Source organism: Palaemon carinicauda, chromosome 7 (genome assembly GCF_036898095.1).
Source record: "Palaemon carinicauda isolate YSFRI2023 chromosome 7, ASM3689809v2, whole genome shotgun sequence".
NCBI lineage: Eukaryota > Metazoa > Arthropoda > Malacostraca > Decapoda > Palaemonidae > Palaemon > Palaemon carinicauda.
The window spans coordinates 82,454,839-82,475,617 of NC_090731.1; the positions used below are offsets into that span (position 1 = coordinate 82,454,839).

At 37.4% G+C, this 20,779-nt stretch overlaps 1 protein-coding gene across 1 annotated transcript in view; it reads left to right on the top strand.

Moving 5' to 3' along the window:
* Sulf1 (Extracellular sulfatase Sulf1) overlaps positions 1 to 20,779 on the top strand; it is an 893,213-nt gene that overhangs the window by 667,786 nt on the left and 204,648 nt on the right. The window contains exon 13 of the mRNA XM_068376733.1: positions 7,935 to 8,067. Coding sequence (XP_068232834.1) covers positions 7,935 to 8,067 — 133 coding nt within the window. The remainder of the gene's footprint in view (positions 1 to 7,934; positions 8,068 to 20,779) is intronic.

Genomic DNA, 20,779 nt, shown 5'->3' on the forward strand with positions numbered 1-20,779 from the left:
TTTATTGGTTGAAGTCTCACATGGTACTTAACCACTTAAAGTATTTGTATAGAATATCTATTCTTTTTAGTTTATAAGGAAACACTTTTGAAATTAAAACCATATTTTGATTTCCCAAGTAATGAGTAAATAGCCTCATGGAAAATATAGGAATAGACTTTTCCATTTCAAGTTCGCAATTTCTTACTAAAAGATTATCCTCTTTAGTCGCAATTATTACATTGTATTCCTATTTGGTATCAAATCATATTATTTTACTTCTTTTTTTTTCTTTTTCTTTTATTGGGTTTTAAGTACTTATTTACCGTCATGGTATCAACGGCATGAAACATTTGCTGTTAGACCCATGTCTTATGACTGGGAGTAAAATTACTACTGTACATCTAAAGGGGATTATTTTCTGTCTCGGTGAAGCCAAACTATAACAGATATGAGCTTCTAGTTTATTGTATTATACGGAGAAATAATTGAACTCTTATGTAAAGTAAGCAGAATATCTTTGCAATGCTTAAAATTGTTTAAAAAGACAAAGAAAGCGTGTAAATTACGCAAGAAACGGTGAGCAATGACATCATGTGTCAACATACTTACATTGATGTTTCGTAGCATGATTAACTATGTAATAGAGATTGAAAAACAAAAAAATTATATTAGAAAGCTAAATAAAGTGTATATATATATATTGTTAGAAAGAACGAGGGATTCAGCCGAGTTTGGCTGGTACTGCTAGGGTGCCACAGCCCACCCTCCCCGGTTTTCCACCACAGATGACGTTTCTTACGCTGAATCCCCTATTGCTGCTACCTCGGCGGTCACCAAGGCGCCGGAGGAAGCCGCAAGGCCTACCGGAACTGCGTCACAATCGCTCGCCGTTCATTCCTATTTCTAGCACGCTCTCTTGTCTCTCTCACATCTATCCTTCTATCACCCAGCGCTTTTTTCACTCCATGCATCCACCCAAACCTTGGCCTACCTCTTGTACTTCTCCCATCAACTCTTACAGTCACTTTCATTCCCCACAACTCCGATCCATCCATCACAGTTGGTACAATCACATTCTCATATAAAACTCTTTTTACGTTCATGCCTAATCCTCTATTCTTTACCACTCCCTTCAATGCCCCCAATACTTTGCATCCTTCATTCACTCTCTGACATACATCTGCTTTCACTCCACCATTTGCTGCAACAACAGATCCAAAGTATTTCCTCAAGTAACTCTCCATTCAACATGACATTCAACCTTGCACCACCCTCCCTTCTCATGAATCTCATAACCTTAGTCTTACCCACATTAACTATCAACTTCCTTCTCTCACATACCCTTCCTAACTCTGACTAATCGACCAAACTTCTCTTCAGAGTCTGCAACCAATACATTATCATTCGCAAACAACAACTGATTTACCTCCCATTCATGATCACTCTCGTGTATCAGTTTCAATCCTAGACCAAAGACTCGAGTTTTCCATCAACAAACAAGTTGAATAACCATGGCAACATCACACATCCCTGTCTTGGCTCCACTCTCATTGGAAACCACTCGCTCACTTCATTTCTTATCCTAACACACGCTTTACTACCTTTGTAGAAACTTTTCACTGCTTGCAACAACCTTCCACCATATAACCTCATCACATTCCACATCGCTTCCCTATCAACTCTATCATACGCTTTCTCCAGATCAATAAACGCAACATACACCTCCTTACCTTTTGCTGAATATTTCTTGCATATCTGCCTAACTGTAAAAATCTGATTCATACATCCCCTACCTCTTCTAAAACCACCCTGTACTTCTAAGAGTGCATTCTCTGTTTTTTTTCCTTAACCCTATTAATCAGTACTCTACCATACACTTTTCCCACCACACTCAACAAACTAATAACCCTTGAATACACTCATGCACACCTCCCTTACCCTTATATAGTGGTACAAGACACGCACACAGCCAGTCTACTGGTACCATTGACAACAAAAAACACATATTAAACAATCTCACCAACCATTCAAGTACAGTCACACCCCATTCCTTTAACATCTCAGCACTCACACCATCCATGTCCGGTGCTTTTCCTACTCTTGTTTCATCTAGTGCACTCACTTCTTCTATTGTAATCTCTCTCTCATTCTCATCTCCCATCACTGGCACCTCAACACCCGCAACAACAATTATATTTGCCTCCCAATTATCCTCAACATTCAGTAAACTTTCAAGTAATAGTAAGAATAATTTGCAAACCCACAAATATATTTATAAAACTTATCTATGTACTCTACTTGTAAAATTCTTGTGTAAATGACGGTTTAAACAGGTCTTACTGTAAACATACCTTCTTTGCCATTATTCATAATAAATAAGTAATGAATTATGCTGTTAGATACAAGATAGGAATAGAAGGGTTAAGAAATTTCCTATTTAATTTATCAGTAAAATAGATAGGTTTTTGTCCGAAAACAATGGAGCAATTGTGGAGAAAAGATGGACAATATATTTATATTTATATATAACTAAATATATGATAAAGTTCTTATAAAAACGTTATAAATTTTACAAATATTAGTATATCATATTATATTATATTATTTATGCATTCTTAAAACTCACGTGTATAAGGAGATCTAAACGTGTCCTAATGTAAGCATTACTTCTATGCCATTTCGTAATAAGAAAGTAACGAATATTGCTACGGGAAAATAAAGATTGCAATGGAAAGCTTAATAAATTTCTTATCTGCAAGGATGAAATAATGGGTAGGCACACTCAAAATATTCTGTAAGAACTCTAGGTTAAATATATATATATATATATATATATATATATATATATATATATATATATATATATATATATATGTATATATAAATATATATATATATATATATATATATATATATATATATATATACATATATATATATATATATATATATATATATATATACATATATATATATATATATATATATATATATATATATATACATATATATATATATATATATATATATATATATATATATATATATATATATATATATATATACACACATATAATAGAAACAGGACATAAATAATAGACGGGAATAGCAATATGTGTTAAAAGATATATTTTCATAAACATATTTATGAGTTGAAATTACAACATTGTATCCACACACATACACACATACACTTACACAAACATTCATTCCAGAATTTTTAGTCAGGTACTAAGCTTGGATGTGGAGGAAATGTCCACTAAATCTCGATGAGGTCACTGGCAGCGGGGTGACGGATTGAGTTTAAAGAGATACACAAGATGTCTTCTCGGCTTTTACTCCTGATGCTTGGTGGATGATCTTACTGGAATTAGTATGGACCGGCAGTGGTCACTTACCTTAGATGGATAAGCACTGTGCATCCCAAGGACCTGGCTATACTTTGATGGATTTAGCCAATAATCCTTCTATGGATTTAGTCAGTTTATGGAAAACAAAAATGACAGAATGGACGTAGCAGGGTGCTAAGAATCCCCTGATTTATAAATACTAATGAAAAATTTAAAATCAGTGATTGGCATGTTAGAACCATGAATCAGATTGGGAAGTTCCAGCAAGTGGAATATAGGTTGGATATTTTGTCCCTAATTGGAACAAGTTGTAAGGGGAATGGTAAAAAAATGTTAGATTAAGGCTATATATATATATATATATATATATATATATATATATATATATATATATATATATATATATATATATATATATATATATATATATATATATATATATACGCATACACACACTCAGGAAGAACAGATGGAGTTGGAAGAGAAGGGTTAGGAATGATGATGACACCAAGAGCGGAAAAGGTACTGATGGATTGGAGAGCTGTAAATAGTAGATTGTTACTTGCAAAGTTTAAATCAGTTTGCTATGCACCAACAAATGATTCCCCTGAAGAAAGGAAAGTGGAATAATGTGAATAACTGCAGAGTGCAATAGATGAGATCCCGTAGAAAGATATGAAAATTATGATTGGTGACTTCAATGCTAAATTTGGAACGAATAATCAAGGTGTAGAGAATGTGATGGGTGCTTAGGGTCTTGGCGAAGTTGCAAAAGAAAATAGGGCACACTTTATAAGTTTTTGTTCAACAAACACCTTTGTTATTAGAGGTACTCTTTTCCAGCACAAGAGCCTCCACATATATACATGGACTTCACCATGTGGCAATTACAAAAATCAAATAGATCACATAGCCATTAGTAAGGAGAGAAGTAGGACTCTGAGAAATGTAAGAAGCTATAGAGGTGCAGATATCGGTAGTAATCACCAGCTCTTCATTGTCACACTTAAATTAAAACTGAAAGCACCCAACAGCCATATAGATAGAATACCTAGGTTTGATACAACTAAGCTTTTAGAAGATTAGTACAGAGAAGCAGTTGAATGTAGGAATTGCAGTCTTAGAGATTTTAACAGACAATTAAGGAAGAAGGACGTGGTATTAAGAACATAATTATATCAGTCAGCTGGTAGTGAAGTTTTGGAACATGCAGTTACAAGAAGAAAACCATGGATATCAAATGACACATGGGATACTATAAAAAGGAGACATAGGAAGAAATTGATTGTTGAAAGTTTTGGAGGAAGTAATACAAATTACAAGATAGAGCATTCTAAATATTCCATTTTTGATAGTGAAGTCAAAATAAAAGCGAGGAATGACTGGAGATGATATTTAGACATGAAAGCAGATGAGCAGACAAAGCTATGAATTCAGGGAGTGGCCATGGTGTAAGAATGGCTCACAGAATTATTAATGAAATCCCTACTGGGGCAAAAAAAAAAAAAAGCATTATACCCATTAAAAAGATAGATGGATTTGCTATAACAACAGAAGATGAAGAAAGGCAATGTTAGATGGAACTCTTTAGTGAGGTCATTAATAGGAGATATGAAGGTAATAATATAAATTGACATACTTGAACCTGAGAACGACCTTGATAGGCCCATGAATGGATTCAGTGTGTTGGAAGTCGAAGCTATCATTAAAAAACTCAAGAGATGGAAAGTGCCTGGATATGATGGAATAACTGTTGAGGTGATATTGGCCGAAAATGAAGTGACTCCCAGAATCCTTACAAGATGTAGAATGTAGCGTGAAGAGACAAAACGTAATGAATGGGAGCTATGAGTGTTGGTGAAAATGTCAATAAAGGAGGCCTGACTGATAGCAATAATTATAGAGGTATCACACTTAAGTCACTTGTTATGAAAATATATAGTATGCTCATTCTAAAGAGACTCGAGAGAAAGATGATGAAAAGCACAGAGATGAACAAGCAGAATTTAAAAAAGGTAGAAGTTGTACTAACCAAATTTTCCTTTCAAGACATGTGGTACAGCAATGGGTAGAATATAGGAATCCACTTTTGTTGGCATTTGTGAACTATGAAAAAAACTTTAATAGTGTGCACTGGCCAATTTTGTGGAGAGTCCGGCATTATTATGGAGCTGCTCTTAAATATGTAAATTTTGTTAAGACTTGTCATAAGCATACCAAGTGCAAAGTTAATGTTAGTGGAGTGCTCTCAAATGAATTTCCAGTGAACACATGAATAATCCAAGGGAATGTGTTGTCACCTATGTTGTTTATCCTTTCCAAGTATTTTGTTATGCATAGAACAGTTAGTGATGGTGGAAAAGGGTTGGACTGGATTGGTAGCAGGAAATAAGCGGACCTAAAGTATGCTGAGGACGCTGTCCTTATTAGTAGAACACCACAGCACATGCAAAGCTTGTTTACCAGAATGCATGAAATATCACATGAGGCTAGGCTCAAGATAAATAGAAGAAAGACAGGTGATGAGAATGGAATATGCAATGGAAGATGAAATATCATTGGAAGGAGAAAGGATAAATGAGGTGGAATTATTCAAATATTCAGGAGCTATGATCTCTAAGACAGGATCTTTAGAATTGGAATTTGATGAAAGATTGAAAAAAGCAAATCAGACAATAGCTAGGTTAAGTAAAATTTGGAAGTCAAATTGCCTGAAATTACATATGAAAATCAAGCTATTTATCAGTTTAGTGAGATCGGTGTGACTGTATGGACATGAGCCGTTGTATGACAATGAAACAATATCTAACAGATTTTGTAGATTTGAGAACAAAGCCCTCAGAAGAATATTGGGAGTTAAATAGCAAGACAGGATTAGAAACGAAACTATAAGAGAGATTACTTGAGTGCCATATATGGATGAGATTATGGTGAGGGGTAGATGTAAATGGTTTGGGCATGCTCTTTGCATTCACCAAGAGAGATTTGTTCACCAAATTTTCAACTGGGCTCCAAAAGGCACTAGAAGAGTTTGAAGACCCAGGCCTACATGCTTGAGGACTATAAATCGGGAAGTAGGAGATGATGAGTGGAGAAGTATTGATTTAAAAGCTCAAGATAGAGACGACTAGTGAAACCTTACCGAGGCCCTCTGTGTCAATTGGCGTAGGAGGAATGATGATGACTGACTCTTGGTTGCTTCTCTTGTACTGAGGTGATTGGCTGAACGATTTGGGAAATCTCGTCTTGAGAGGTTGGTATGGCTAGATGTGAGAAAGACAATGCCTCAGACAACCAACTATAGGTTCAAGGGGGCTTAGGCTGGATTCTGCAGGAAGAACTACCACCACAACACATGTTTATGAGCCAATCAAGGCTAATCGAAGTCTATCTCACTTTCTTCACCAAGGGGTTGCCTGAAAGTTAATTGGCGTGAGCTCTTCAGCATGCTTCGTTATTGAATTTCTCTTTTTACGTTATTTTTGTGCTAAAGACATTGGAAGACTTATCGATACGATATACAATCACTTTTTTCTAAGAAAAACAATTAGAGTACTTCCTGATCACCGTTATTACGCTGTGAGAAAAAAGATTAATATGACAGATCTTGACATTTAGTAAACAAGACGAATGCACGCTAGGTACTGATAGTTTGCTTGACCAGTCTCACGCATGTGCTGCTGCTATATATTTTCGGTTACAAATTTTCAATTAGGCCCAGCATCTGTCCTGGTGATCCTTGGATAAAGCTGAGCTATTTTTAGCGAAAATGTTTGTGAAATAAGTATTCGCTGACACGCTAAGTGCGTTATCATAGGGCTTATGGTTACATGAATGGAAGATGCCAAAGTATGTTATGGGATCCTCAGAGACTTAATACTGTACTAGAAAAATTCATTACCTTACAAATAGATGTATTCCATGAAGGTTTGCTAGATCAGAGTATATTGAGTAGTTAGAGGCACTAATATCTTGGGTACCTAATGAAAGTCTCAAATGGTTATTATATACCAGCTATTGGTTTTTTATTCCACATTGAGATGTCCACAATATCAGGAATAACCTTAACAAGAATTAAAGAAATCCTCATTTGAAATCAGAAGAAAAAATATATGAAAAATAGCTGCACTTCCATTTAAATTTCTTTGTTTTGGTTAGCTGGCAGTTGGTGCTTTACTCACACTGATATAGAACATCAATCAATTTAGATTTGACGACTATTTATTTAATTTGGAATCATAGTAGCTTTTCAGTATATTCCAAATTGGTATACATTATGAAAAAAATAGTTTTGGTATGTAGTAATTCTTATAGATATGCTCAGTGAGGGAAACTTGATTAGGCTTTGTGATAAATATTTTTAATAATAAATGGATGAAGAATGCTGAGTAGTATTGATGAAGTTTCCATTCTATACATTTTTTTCGCAATTTTACATCACTAGATTTTTTATTTGGCTGTTATATGTCCTAATAAAGCGTGCAAAAGTTTTTTTTTTTTTTTTTTTTTTTTTTTTTTTTTTTTTTTTTACTTTATTACTTGTTTTGAGATGGCATTATGGCAGACAGAGCATTAACCTAGAACATTTTCCTCCTTTGGCAGATCTCAAGAAGTATGATCCAAAGTTTCTCAAAGCTTTTAGTGATGTTGACAGCAGTGAAGTGGCCGAAGAAACATTAGGTAGAGTTCAGAGAAATTCTCGTTGGCTCCATGGCAGTCAGAGGAAAAGAAATAGGTAAGGCTTTCGCTGTTACATTCACTCTACTGTATTTATATATTTTAGAAAATGTGCAATTTTGCAATGCAATCGTAATTGATAGATGAAACATATTTTTGGTATAGGCAGATTATCTGAAAGTATTTTGATCCATTTATTATGTCTTCATCTCTGGTGGTTCCCTTTAATCAGTGCATCACAATGTCCCTTGCTACATTGGCTACTTTTTTTTAGACAAAAAAGCATCAGTTTGCTCTAATATTAGTTACTGTACTCTATATCTCTTCATTTTGGATATTCCATCTTAGTAGAGTACCATAGTTCACACATGAAATTTTCAGTACTTGATGTGCACCTAGAGTAGTATGTTTGTTGTGCTTAGCATGCGTGGCATTTAAACTTAGAGATGAAGAGGTGGGCTGTTTAAAATTTCTTCAAAATTACTTTATGGCTTAGATAATGAAGACAGGACTAGTGTGAAAGTAGATTAACTAGCTATATCTTTCATTGTTTGCTGGTAGTTCTGCAATGATATAGCACCACTTTATCCATATAGGCAATCCAGTACCAACGTCTTTATGTGAGTAAAAGAGTCCTGCTACCCTGCAGCATATCAATTTTCTTACTTTTTGGTGAGCAACATCCAGGGTATCTGAGGACTTTCAGAGATATCTCAACATCTTTTTTTAAATTACCAGTATCTATCACTAACTTTATAGATTGTCAACCGGAGAGGAATGTTAAAAAGTTCACATTTCCTCTAACCAAATGCAATTGAACATGGGAAAGCAAGAAGTCTGAAATTTACATGGGCAACATGTTTTTAAATAAATCATATTTTTTTTAATGTCAATTTGATATGTCACAGGGAATGCCCTTCTCCTAGAAGAATTTTTAAATTCTGCTAATGGTTTCTTACCTGCACCTATATATCCAGATCACATTGGTCTGTAGATGACTTTATTCTCGGTCAATGACCAACAATTTTGGGTAGTACTATATTAGCAAAATAAAATGCAACACTTTATTAGGTTTAGGTGACTTCTTTAGTCGATAAAGAAGAATGATAAGGAGTTTTAAAGCTACCAAAGTCACAATAAATAGGTAATCTTCCGCAAAGAACTTAGGTCTCATACTCCTGAGGCCGTAAGTTATCATCCAGGTTATTAAATGAAGAAAACATTAAAGTCCCCTTCACAACTTTCATATTAGAGGCACATACCTTGGAAGGTTGTCCTTTCTTTGTACAAATAGATGACCCACATTAAAATTCTCAAAGAATTTTAACTGGTACATACAATAGATGATTCTATGCAAAGAATATAAATAATTTTGCTTATTTTCAAATCTGATGGTGCTTACAGTATTATATTGTTACAGAAAATTTGCATCAACCCATCACCTTTGTATACTAATATATATCTCCTCTCACAAGCATCAGATAGACAATATATCTACAAACAGGTTAAGATAACTATTGAGAAGATGAAACGTGGAAAATTACCTATAAAGTAGGATATTTAAATCTTTAAATCTGAAAAGATAGATAACTCATATGTATTGGCAACTGAATCATCAGAAACACAGATAAAACAGAATTTTCAAAATACCATGGAACCTCTACATACGATCTTAATTTGTTCCGGGACCTGCTTCATATGTTAAAACGATCGTATGTTGGAGCGAATATTCCCATAAGAATACACTGTAATTTGTATAATTCGTTCTACAGCCCAAAAAACTATGATAACTCCGTAATAGATTACTACACATAATTACACATAACAATAATACAATTGCATTACATAAGGGAGATGTAAAAAAGAATAATTATAAAGAAATAATAAATAAAAAAGGGATTTTTATTGTCACTTTACCATAGAGACAGGCCAATGCAGGTGTAGGCTTTGATTTTTAATTTTCATCACTTTCACTCAATTCAATCTTAGTTTTCTTTGCTTCACTTTCTTTCCCTTTATCACAATCACTAGACTGCTTCGTAGATTTTTTAAAGAAACTATCGAGAGAAAGTTGCTTGGTATGGCTTTTCAGAATTTTTCTGAAATGGGTTAAGCAGACATCATTGAATTGCAAAACTACACGGCAAACCTGAAGTTTCTGTGGGTGATACTTGTCAATGAAATCAACCATGTGTTGATGATGTGCTAACATCTCTTTTATTTCAGCCAAACTTAAGATGTGCTCTACCTCCTCGATGTCCTCTGGCTCACTCAACTGCGCTTGGAACTCATCATTTTGCATGGCATGCAGCTCCTTGAGTTCTTCAGTGGTGAGCTCCTCATGATGCTCCTTGATGAGTTCGGTGATGTCATCTTCATCGACCTCTAGGCCCATGGACTTGCCAAAGGATACAATCTCTTCTATGTCTTCCTCTACGGCAAGCAAAGGTTCAGACTCTGAGCCAAAACCTTCAAAATCTCTGGGAGAAACAGCATCAGGCCAAAGCTTCTTCTAAGCTGAATTCAGTGCCCGTCGAGTTACTCCCTACCAACCCTGATCTATGATTTTCAAGCAGTGCACGATATTGAAATGGCTCCTCCAAAATTGGTGCTTTGCGTGACATTAAAGCACTGCTTAAATAAGTGCTTAATGTAGAGCTTCGTAAAATTACAGATGACTTGCTGGTCTATGGGCTGGAAGATAGGGGTGGTGTTCAGTGGAAGATACAGCACTCTGATGAACTTGAACTGGTCGATGATATCATCTTCGAGTCCTGAGGGGTGAGCGGGAGCATTATCCATGCAAAGCAATCACTTACAAATTCCTCTCCTGAAGGTACTTCTTGTTACCAGGGCCGAAAACTTAGTTTACCCATTCAACAAAGAAATGCCTAGTAACCCAAGCCTTAGAATTAGCACGCCAGAAAACATGCAGCATGTCCTTATTGACTCTATGTGCCTTAAATGCCCTAGGGTTTTCGGAATGATAAACCAATAACAGCTTTATTTTGCAGTCCCCGCTGTCGTTGGCGCATAGGGCAGGAGTCAACCGATCCTTCATAGGCTTATCTCCTGGCATTTTCTTCTCTTCGGTGGTGATGTATTTTCGACTAGGCATCTTTTTCCAAAACAGACCGGTTTCATCACAACTGAAAACTTGCTGCTCTACGTAGCCTTCATCCTCCACAATCTTTTCAAACTTCTTAACAAAATCTTTAGGAGCCTTGGTGTCCGAACTTGAGGCCTCTCCGTGCCGAACAACTGAATGAATCCCGGTCTGTCTCCTAAATTTCTCGAACCAACCGCGAGACGCCTTGAATTCCTCCATCGTAGGATCAGTTGAACTCTCCCCCGAGTCACCTCCAGAGCCCGCCGCCTTCAAGTCACAATAGATAGCGCTGGCCTTCTCACAAATGATCGTTTCAGTGATCGTATCGCCAACAATCTCTTTGTCCTTTATCCATATCAACAAAAGGCGTTCCATCTCTTCCAGGGTAGGGCTGCGACGTTTTGAAATAATGGTGATCCCCTTCGATGGTTCGACTGCTTTAATGGCTGCCTTCTGCATGATGATCTTCGAGATCATAGACATATTCCGGCCATATTGTTTAGCCAGATCACTCACACGCACACCGCGCTCATGTTTTTCTATAATTTCTTGCTTCAATTCTAATGAAAGCATTACCTTCTTCCTTTTCTTACCACTACTAATACCTGTACTGAAACTAAGCTTCCTAGGACCCATGATTATACGTAAAATCAATAATGAAACGTGAGAAAAGGAAGATAATAAGCACTGTTAACAAGAGACCGAACAGAGAACAACCACACGATGCGCACGAGAACAGAGAACTGACCGACGCGACGCTCATTGGCGTCCCTCCGACGTGCTGCCGTCTACCGGCGTAAACAAGAAACTATGACCGACGCTTTGAGAAAATTCTGTGTGTATGGTCTACGTCGGATGTTGGAGCATGACTTTGGGTGTCGAGACAAAAATTTGATCGAATTTTACTTCAGATGTTGGAAAATCGTATGTAAAGGCAATCGTATGTAGAGGTTCCACTGTAGAATGTATAACTTCAACATTTACCCAACATTCATTTTGCAAACTTTGAAAAGGCAGCTTTGCTTGACAAACTTGAAAATTGAGGATTAGTAGTGAATTTTTCTGATTGACTATCTGTCAGTAGCTGTGGCTGCTATGTTTGAAATGGCCGCCTTTGGTTTATGCATACCAGATGTGAGAAGGGTAGCTGGGAGCAAATGAATATAAAGTGGGTATTAAAATAAAAAATGTAGTTTTAAAAGTTCCATTTACTTCAGCTAATCTTACCCAGTATTCATTGCACTGATTTCCATAATACCCGGAAGCTGGCAGGTGGTAATCAATTAAAGGCAGCTAGAAAAATCAACCCTGTAATAATAATAACAAAATAATCCATAAGACTCTTACCTAAGATTTAACCACAAAAAGACTCACTCCGAGGCAATCTGAGGTTGACAGAAAACTCATAGCCTCTCTTCTATCTCTATTAAAAAGAAAAGAAACAACCACCAAAATTACTAGCCCCAACATGAAGCCAAAATTAGGGTTAACCAATAGAATGTCTCTAAGGAAATCTAGATACTACTGACTTATTCACCCAAATTAACCACTCATAACTCCCTAACTTGATAAAAATATTTAAAAAAGATAGATAAAGATATATTTTTTATATAAAATGTTCCCGTGCTGTAAGTCATTACACCTCTATTGCCATGAACTCATTATTTTTTCCAGGGGTATAATTTAATAGATAAGGCTATGTCTCTAATGTTATGCATTCTAACTGCAAGGAAAGGGAGTTTAGACTTTCAAGTTACAGTGTATATCTTTGGATTTGTCCACACCAGTGAAATGTTGCATGGAGACCAGTTGGAAACATTGTGGGGGGATACAATAGGAAAACATCTGGATACAAATCTCCTGATTTGTATGGGAAGAAATGTTGAGAGATATGTTAGCAATAAGAGTCGACTTGGTGAAACTGTCCACACCATGTCTCCAGAAGTGGCAGACATATCGTTGATTGAGGATATTTGCTGCCAGCTTCATCATATGTTGTTTTGTGTCTCCATCGGAGAAGAATAAAATGCAGAGCAGGGAGAAGATCCTTGTTATTATACAACAAAAACAGCGAAGGGCACCAAACTTTGATAAACATGTTGATAAAGGATGATTCATGTCTTCCGACACGCACAATAAAAGAGAAAAGAGTGGTCGAAAACTTGTTAAGGATCTCAAGATATGAATTTGAGTACTTGCTGCAAATGACTGGTAGCAACAGGAGAGTCCTACACCACCCTTGGAAATATGTTCAAGATTTACAACAAAGCAATCAGTCCCACTGTTCCAGAAGTTTGTGATGCATTGATTACAGCTCACAGCAACTACATTTACGTAAAAATGATTATGAAATACTAGGTAATTTTTTCTTATTATGACTCTTATTTGTTTAAATAATTTGACATTACCGCAGTGGCGTATCTAGGGTATGGCAGTCCTTACTTGTGCTATGGGCGCCATTTTGCATAGATATGCCTCTGAATTAACGATTTTTTAAAACACATATTCAACATTACCAAAACAAATAATTCAAGGTATTCAAAGTGAGAGAAAAACACCATGTACATTTACCTTTCTTTAATACTTATGTACATTTATATTCTTTAATACTTTTAATACCTTTCTTTATTATTTATATACCAAGAGCAGTCACTTTCAATAACTACAAATAAACATTCATAACAACACCCTTCACCAATTATTCATAAATTTGTATGTGATACATGAATATGCTATGTCAGTTATAAATGGGCATAGTTAGATAGTAACATTTAAATGATGATATAGAAAGCAGCAGTGAATAATCTATAAAAGACATCATTATTATGGGCAAGATAGGCCCATGTAAAGAGTTAGTGTAAGCTTCCATTTGTAACAGCTAATGCAAATAAATATAGTATTTAATTAAAAGTTTGCTTATCATATCACATGGAAACCAGCATCATATGTCTTGTTTATCCACCAGGAACAACATGCTGTCGAAGCCAAACCACTGGCTGTGGTGTCTTTCACGACCAGTGCTGGAAGATTTTTTTTCTTTAGTTTTTTTAGTTCTCTTCAGAACTGTGTAAGAAGATTTTTTAGTTTCTTCTCATCCTCTTTTTGGTCTGCAGTAAGAACGTTGGCAATGTCAAACCAAGCATCTGACCTCTTTATAGCATCTTATCTCGTGTCCACTCCATGTTTGTCTGTTGGTTGGTCTGTGGATTGCCAACATGTTGTCCAACAATTCCATACTTCGATGTTTCTCAACGACTTAACAACTTGTTACCCACTTGTCAGTCTTAATGTTCTCACTGTATTTTGTCACTGGTATGGACACAACTTTTGATTAACTCATCATAAAAAATGACCGCATACATTGACATAGGCTAGAATCACATTCAAGTGCATAAAAGAGATTTTGTTGCATTTAGAGAAGATTCTTATAATTTAAGTCTATCTTGGCCCCGAATACTGATATTAGAAAATCAAACCCCACTTTTCAGGAGGGTGCCTGAAATTTGGTAACCCTCTTGGCTAACATAAGGGCCACCAAAAAGAGGATCTTCAAGTAAAGCTCTATGAACCCAGCTGACTTTATGGACTGAAACTGAGGACCTGACAGGAATCTTGAGACTATCTCCAAATTCCTGGAGACTGATTTTGATTGGGGGTGAATCCTTAATACAGAATGATCTGAAAGGCTCCTTAATAAGTATTGTTTGCAAGATTAAATCTGAATTACAAAAGCAAACATAGAACTATAACTCTTGATAGCTAGATCACGTAGTAGAAAATCTCTGGACTTTCATAAATCAAATTATGGTGCCCATTCCATTTATACAGTAAAGAGATAGAACTTCTTTTGAATGCAATTTCGGAAAGTCTTTTTAAAGGTTTTAAAAACTCTTTTTTCGTGAGAACACTATCGGGAGTCCCAAAGCCGAGTGTATTGGGTACCAATGTGGTTGTTTGAGGAAATGCCACCTAGTGGGTAGTCTTAGGGGAGGATCTGTTAGTAGAAGCTAAATGTCTGTGCTGCAAGAGTCATCCTTCCATTTTATGACAATCTGAACTTGTTGATCATGCTTCAGATCATGGCAAATGGTGGAAATACAGTCATGCAGCATAGCATCTACTGCCCAATCCCATGAGTCTGGTATTGGGAGCTAAATGTTTATACTGTATCTTTTGATTGGGATATCTGACAAATAAGTCCAGCTTAGGCATTCCCCACTTCTTCCAAAACTGTTGACTTATTAGAGAAGAAAGCAACCTTTCAGTGGAAGAGCTGACTCTCCCTGTTCAACTGATCTGCCAACACATTTATCTTTCCATTGACAAATAGCAGCACCAAAGATGCCTCCTGGTCTTCTCTCATTAGACAATGCAGCTGTGAAGTCTAATAATGGACCTAGTCTTGTTTATTGCTATATGTTCCATCAGTAATAAGGCTTTTATAATTGCTAGAAGCTCTAAGCAATTGATATTGAGTCGCCTCTATTGATATGGTTGTCTAGGTTTGCTTCCCATTCTTTTGTGGACACATTTGTAAATAATTGGAGAATTTAGGCTGGTCCCAGGGACAAGAAGCTCCTGATTATTCCATCAGTTAAGCACTTCATACTCCTCACCACACATTGAAATGAAAGTTTATTGAAAGGTTGTCTAACCACTTAATTTTTAATTTAGTTGGATGGAGTAGGGGGGGGTAGACCTCTCTAAGGACATCAATCCTAGGAGACTCAACAAATGGAGAGCTGTTGCTGGATAAGTGTCTCTAGAATCCTCCTCAAATTTTAAGAAGGAATCCCAAAGTAGCTGCTGCAATCACCAGCTTCACATACAAAATTGATTGAGTTGGAGTAAGCACAGACTTGTTCAAGTTTATTAAAATCCCTAATTTGGGAAGCAATTTGAGAATAATCGATTTTGCTCCATGATCCCTTCAATGTGTAGAAGAATCCAGACTTTTAGCAGATATAGTATGGCTGTTCTGAAACCAAAATAAAGGCGCCTAAAGTTTTCCACCAGGCCTCAGAAAAATCTTGTGACAATATTCAGTCGTCTTTAAAAGTGGAAGCTACAACATCTTTGTAACTCAAAGATATGTAATCATTATGGATAAATCCAGCAGTATTTTTCATCCCCCTGACGACTTAAGGACAACAAACTATAGAGAAATTGATTTCACCTGTTCATTGGCCTTCTTGTTTATTATAATTTCTAGTTCTTCCCAGAGAGCTAGCTTTTCTTTGGGCTATGGGATGAGGCTAGAAAGGCTCATGGAGAGTACAATAGTGAATTTATCTGCTAGAAAGGGACCATTCCTTTAGCACCTGAAGAACCCAAGATTTTGTATCTGACAAAAAAGACTAGTTACTCCAAAACTAAAATATCAACACAAAACCACAATACTGAGGTCACATTACATAACATTTTGAACATTAATATGATTCCCTAAAAGAAAACCCATGGAGAGATAAAGCATCTCTAAGAAAAGGTGATCACCACCTAAGACGTATTACAGTAAATGCTGTCCATTCCTAAAACAAAACAATTGCTCGCTTAAACAAATATGTATCAATAATCATACAAATGTTCTATATACAATATAGAATAAACACAACCTAACATTCACTATCACGAAGATTACCTTGGGGATTCTTCCAATTTATGCAAGGGCTACCAGACCACATCCTTACACTGCTCCATTCCTCAAAGCAGAGCACCTCTTTGTTTGCTGACGAGCTCCCTACTGCCGGAGTCAAAATTTCAATTCAAGATTTAGTAGATAGCGCAGTTTTTTTGTATACCTGTTCCTTTGGTGGTACAAAAGGGACGTTTAAATGGGTTTGACCTATCATGGATTCCAACATTCCTCTTAGTTGGCAAGCAGGAGTCTTTGCTGGAATCATAGGTGGCCTGGGTGTACTGACTAAAAACATGAGTAAAAAGGTCAAATTGTCTAATATTCAAGACGTCCTCCAAATTCTGTACTAATTTGATTGGTTGTAGCAGAGACTCAGTTAGAGGGACCATAGTGATTCCTATCTCATGTGCCTTTATCGTTTGCTTATTTGAATAAGAACATCTGTACTCCTCTCCTGATTATCAAGTTACGGAAAGTATTGTTTCTTTCACCATTTATATCATCTAATGAGCAGTTCAAGCGCTTCAAAAAATAATACTTCCTAAATTTTCTTTTTCATTCAAGGAACCTGCTCAAAGATCTTTATTAGAAGATTGTTAATAAGCCTTAATGAGAAATCTACAATAGAAAGGAATTCTAAATCCATCTGTAGCCTTCTGGTAGGTTAGCCATTTCTTTAGTTGACCAAGACATACTACCTGGTGCCATAGCCCTCCTTTTGAAATTGTCAATTAAAGGTGCTCAGCTTCAGTCGTCAGTGAGGGTAGCACTCAAGGAAGGAACATTATTTTTTTGGTTACATAGCCACTAGTAAAATTTAAAAGAAAAAAATAAGTTTGGGAATGGAAGATTTATTTTCCTCTTTTTCTATCATCTGATTTAAGTATGTTCTGAGTTTTGGACCCTTGGGTCTAGTTACAAGTTGAGACAGATTGGTAGAGTAAGAGAAGATACCAGAGTGATCATCTAACACTTCAGATTTATGTATATTGTCTAGGTACCACTCCAACAGAATATTGAAAATGGCTGCTGTGCCATATTTTGCATTGGATCTATACTTTTCTTCCTAGATATTAGCCTCTGAGAACAGGGAAAGGGATGCATATTTTAGAATGTCTTCAACTACCTCCTGAACAAGTTTTGCATCTACTGTTTGACTTCATTGATTAGTAGAAGCCTTCTTCATTCACTTTTAAACTAGCAGAAATAATAGTTGCTGCATTCTACTATTGAGGACTTTTTGCATTTGGAGAAGACTTAAGAAACGAATACTCTTCCCTCATAGCATGTAAAATCTCCTCTTGATTGGTGCTTGATTCAGGGACCTAGTAACATATCTTTGATCCTATATGCACCAGATTTGAAAGCCACTAGTGGAAGATTTGAATGTGCAGATAGTGTAAGGTTAGGAGATCCAATTGGCTTGTGATTTGGAGGAGTGATCTTCACAAGATACATGTGCGAATAATTGAGCCACTATTACCACAAAATTCAGAAATATTAAAGGCTAAAAAGTCCAAGACCTAAGAGAGACAATCATTGCAAGATTCAAAGCCACGAGATGCAGGCACTAGTGTTAGTTACACCAATTACTTCTGCTCTACAACGTTCGGCTCCAGAATCTGAGGCACAAAATTCTCTGGCATGAAAATCATCAGCACTTTGTGAAGAAGTATGAAATACATTGCAGCAGCTGCACGGACTTATGGCGGTCACATACCAAATATGCGTTGGCCTGAGACCTCTTGGCTGTAGATGCAGCATCCTTCCATCCTGTCACACAAAGCCTGTTTCCATTAGTGGTTAAATCCCAAGTTTTTTGGAGTGATCAAAATTGTTGCCACTTATTGAATAAGAATAATAAAAGATACAATGAGAGAATAAGGGTTCACCTGATGAGTGCTCTGCACAAACATGGTAGTTTCCGAGGTAAAAGAAGTAGATTTTTTTCTTTACAATTTGTATATGACCAATGATAAATCTTTTATAAAGATTTCAGCAGTGTGTATCAAGAAGGTCTCTTCACCTGCATGACTGTATAAGGACATAGTAGTAATTCCTCTTTGTTCCGTCACTAAATACAAACCGACGCTATTTATAGGGGTATTACTTTCAGCAAAGCTGAAAGACGAGCCATTAGATTTTTAGTGAGGGTTAACAACCCACCCTTAACTAGCAGTGGGGTGGGGGTTAGTAACTACCCCTCACTCAGATGCCTGGGCTGTGAACCTCACTTTGCTTTTAGCTTAGGTGGAGAACGGACATTACCACTCCTACCCCTCACCAATTATTGACTTGCCATTACTAATTTTTGTTTCATTTTCTCTTTTCAGTGTGTGTGTGCTCCCTTCTCGGCCATCGTTATGCAGACCTACCCAGGAGCTGAGGGCTGCTCCTGCAGGACTTTTATGTCCTCTGTGGACACTGATCAGCACCTGTTAAGTCCCACTTGTTGAGAGAAACGGTGCAATAAGGATAACACCTGTGCTGAATGCCGAGAGTGGTCTGCTTCCCAGTAGAAAAAGTTTGAGTGCGGATGGAAGAAGAAGGCTAAAAGGGATTTGTCGCCTTTGGGGTCTTCCTCAAAATGGAGGAAATCCAAGGCTTCCCCCCCCCCCCCGACCTTTCACCGAAGCTCCTGTTCGGCCGGTTTGTCAAATTGTAGTGTGGGCCATTAACAGCAGGACAACCCCAGTTTTTGAGAAATGGTGCTGCCTATCCTAGCCAAGCGGCCCCACATCCCCCGAGGAATCCTTATCTTTTTTCATGTTTTCCAAGTGTTGACTTCCCTTGGCTTGACTGGCCCCCTTTAGAAGAAGGTGCTGTTGCAGCTCCTTCAGCTGGGTGCTGAGAGGCAGTGATCTTCTTCCTCAGAGGTGGATCCCTTGGCCTTGCATAATGTGGACCTGTTTGATCCTGAGGAGTTGTCTGCCGTCCCAGACATCGATTCCGACCCTGCCTCTTCTGCTGCTGTTGTCACTGTTGCCGAAGACTGCGCTTCCTCCCTCGCCGAGCTTCCTTCGGGAGTGGAGCAAAGTCTGAGGCAAGTCTCTCCTGTAGATGATCACCTTGCTCGCTCTCGAGTGAGAACCCCTATAGAGACACCTCTCATAAGACCGGCTAAAGATCTTTCTGATGAGCAGCCCTCCCCTGCGAAGAGTTAGTAGTCCTCCTCGTCACCTCAGACACTCTCCTTCACCTCTGGCAAAGAGATGTCTGTTTGGCTTAATAATAGTAATAATGATAATAATAAAAAAATAATAATGATAATAATAATATTAATGATATTAATATTAATAATATTAATATTAATAATGTTAATATTAATAATATTAATATTAATATTTTTTTGGGCTTGTCGCCTACATCTGCCGAACACTCCTCTTTGGAGGATCGTCATATACCTTGCCGTTCGCCTACTCCTTAACTCTCATCTCCTCAGTCGCAGCCTTCACCAAGTGATCGTCAGCCTAATGAGTCTCGTCAGCCTCGCCGTTCACCCGCAGGTTCCCGTTTCTCGCCTATCTTACCGGACTCTCCTTGGTCTCGCCGTTCGCCAGCCTTGCGGCATTTGCCTGTCCAACGCTCCTCTCCAACCTCTCGCCATCGAACAGCTGTTCGTGGCTCGCCTTCGCCAATTGAATTACCAGATTCTCTGACTTTTTGGTGAGTTCTCGCAACTGGCAAGTCGCCAACTGTTCGCTGACCTCCAGCTCCTCGTCACTCGCCCACTCGTCAACGACCAGCTGTTTGCCATTCTCTGACTTCTCGCTGTTCGCCAATGGTTCGCTCTTTGCCAACAGTTCATCATTCACTAATGGTTTGCCGTTCGCCAGCTCACCATCCGTCTCCGTCTCTATGTCAGTCCCCGTCCACTGGTCGTTCGCCAGCAACTCGCTGATCTCTTGAGATATCGGAAGTCAAACGAGAGTCTCCTTCTCCAAAGATTGGCCAATCGGTAGTCCGCCGCCAGTCCCACACTGCTCGCCGTTCGCCAGCTCGCCAATCCCCTAAATGATCAGAAAG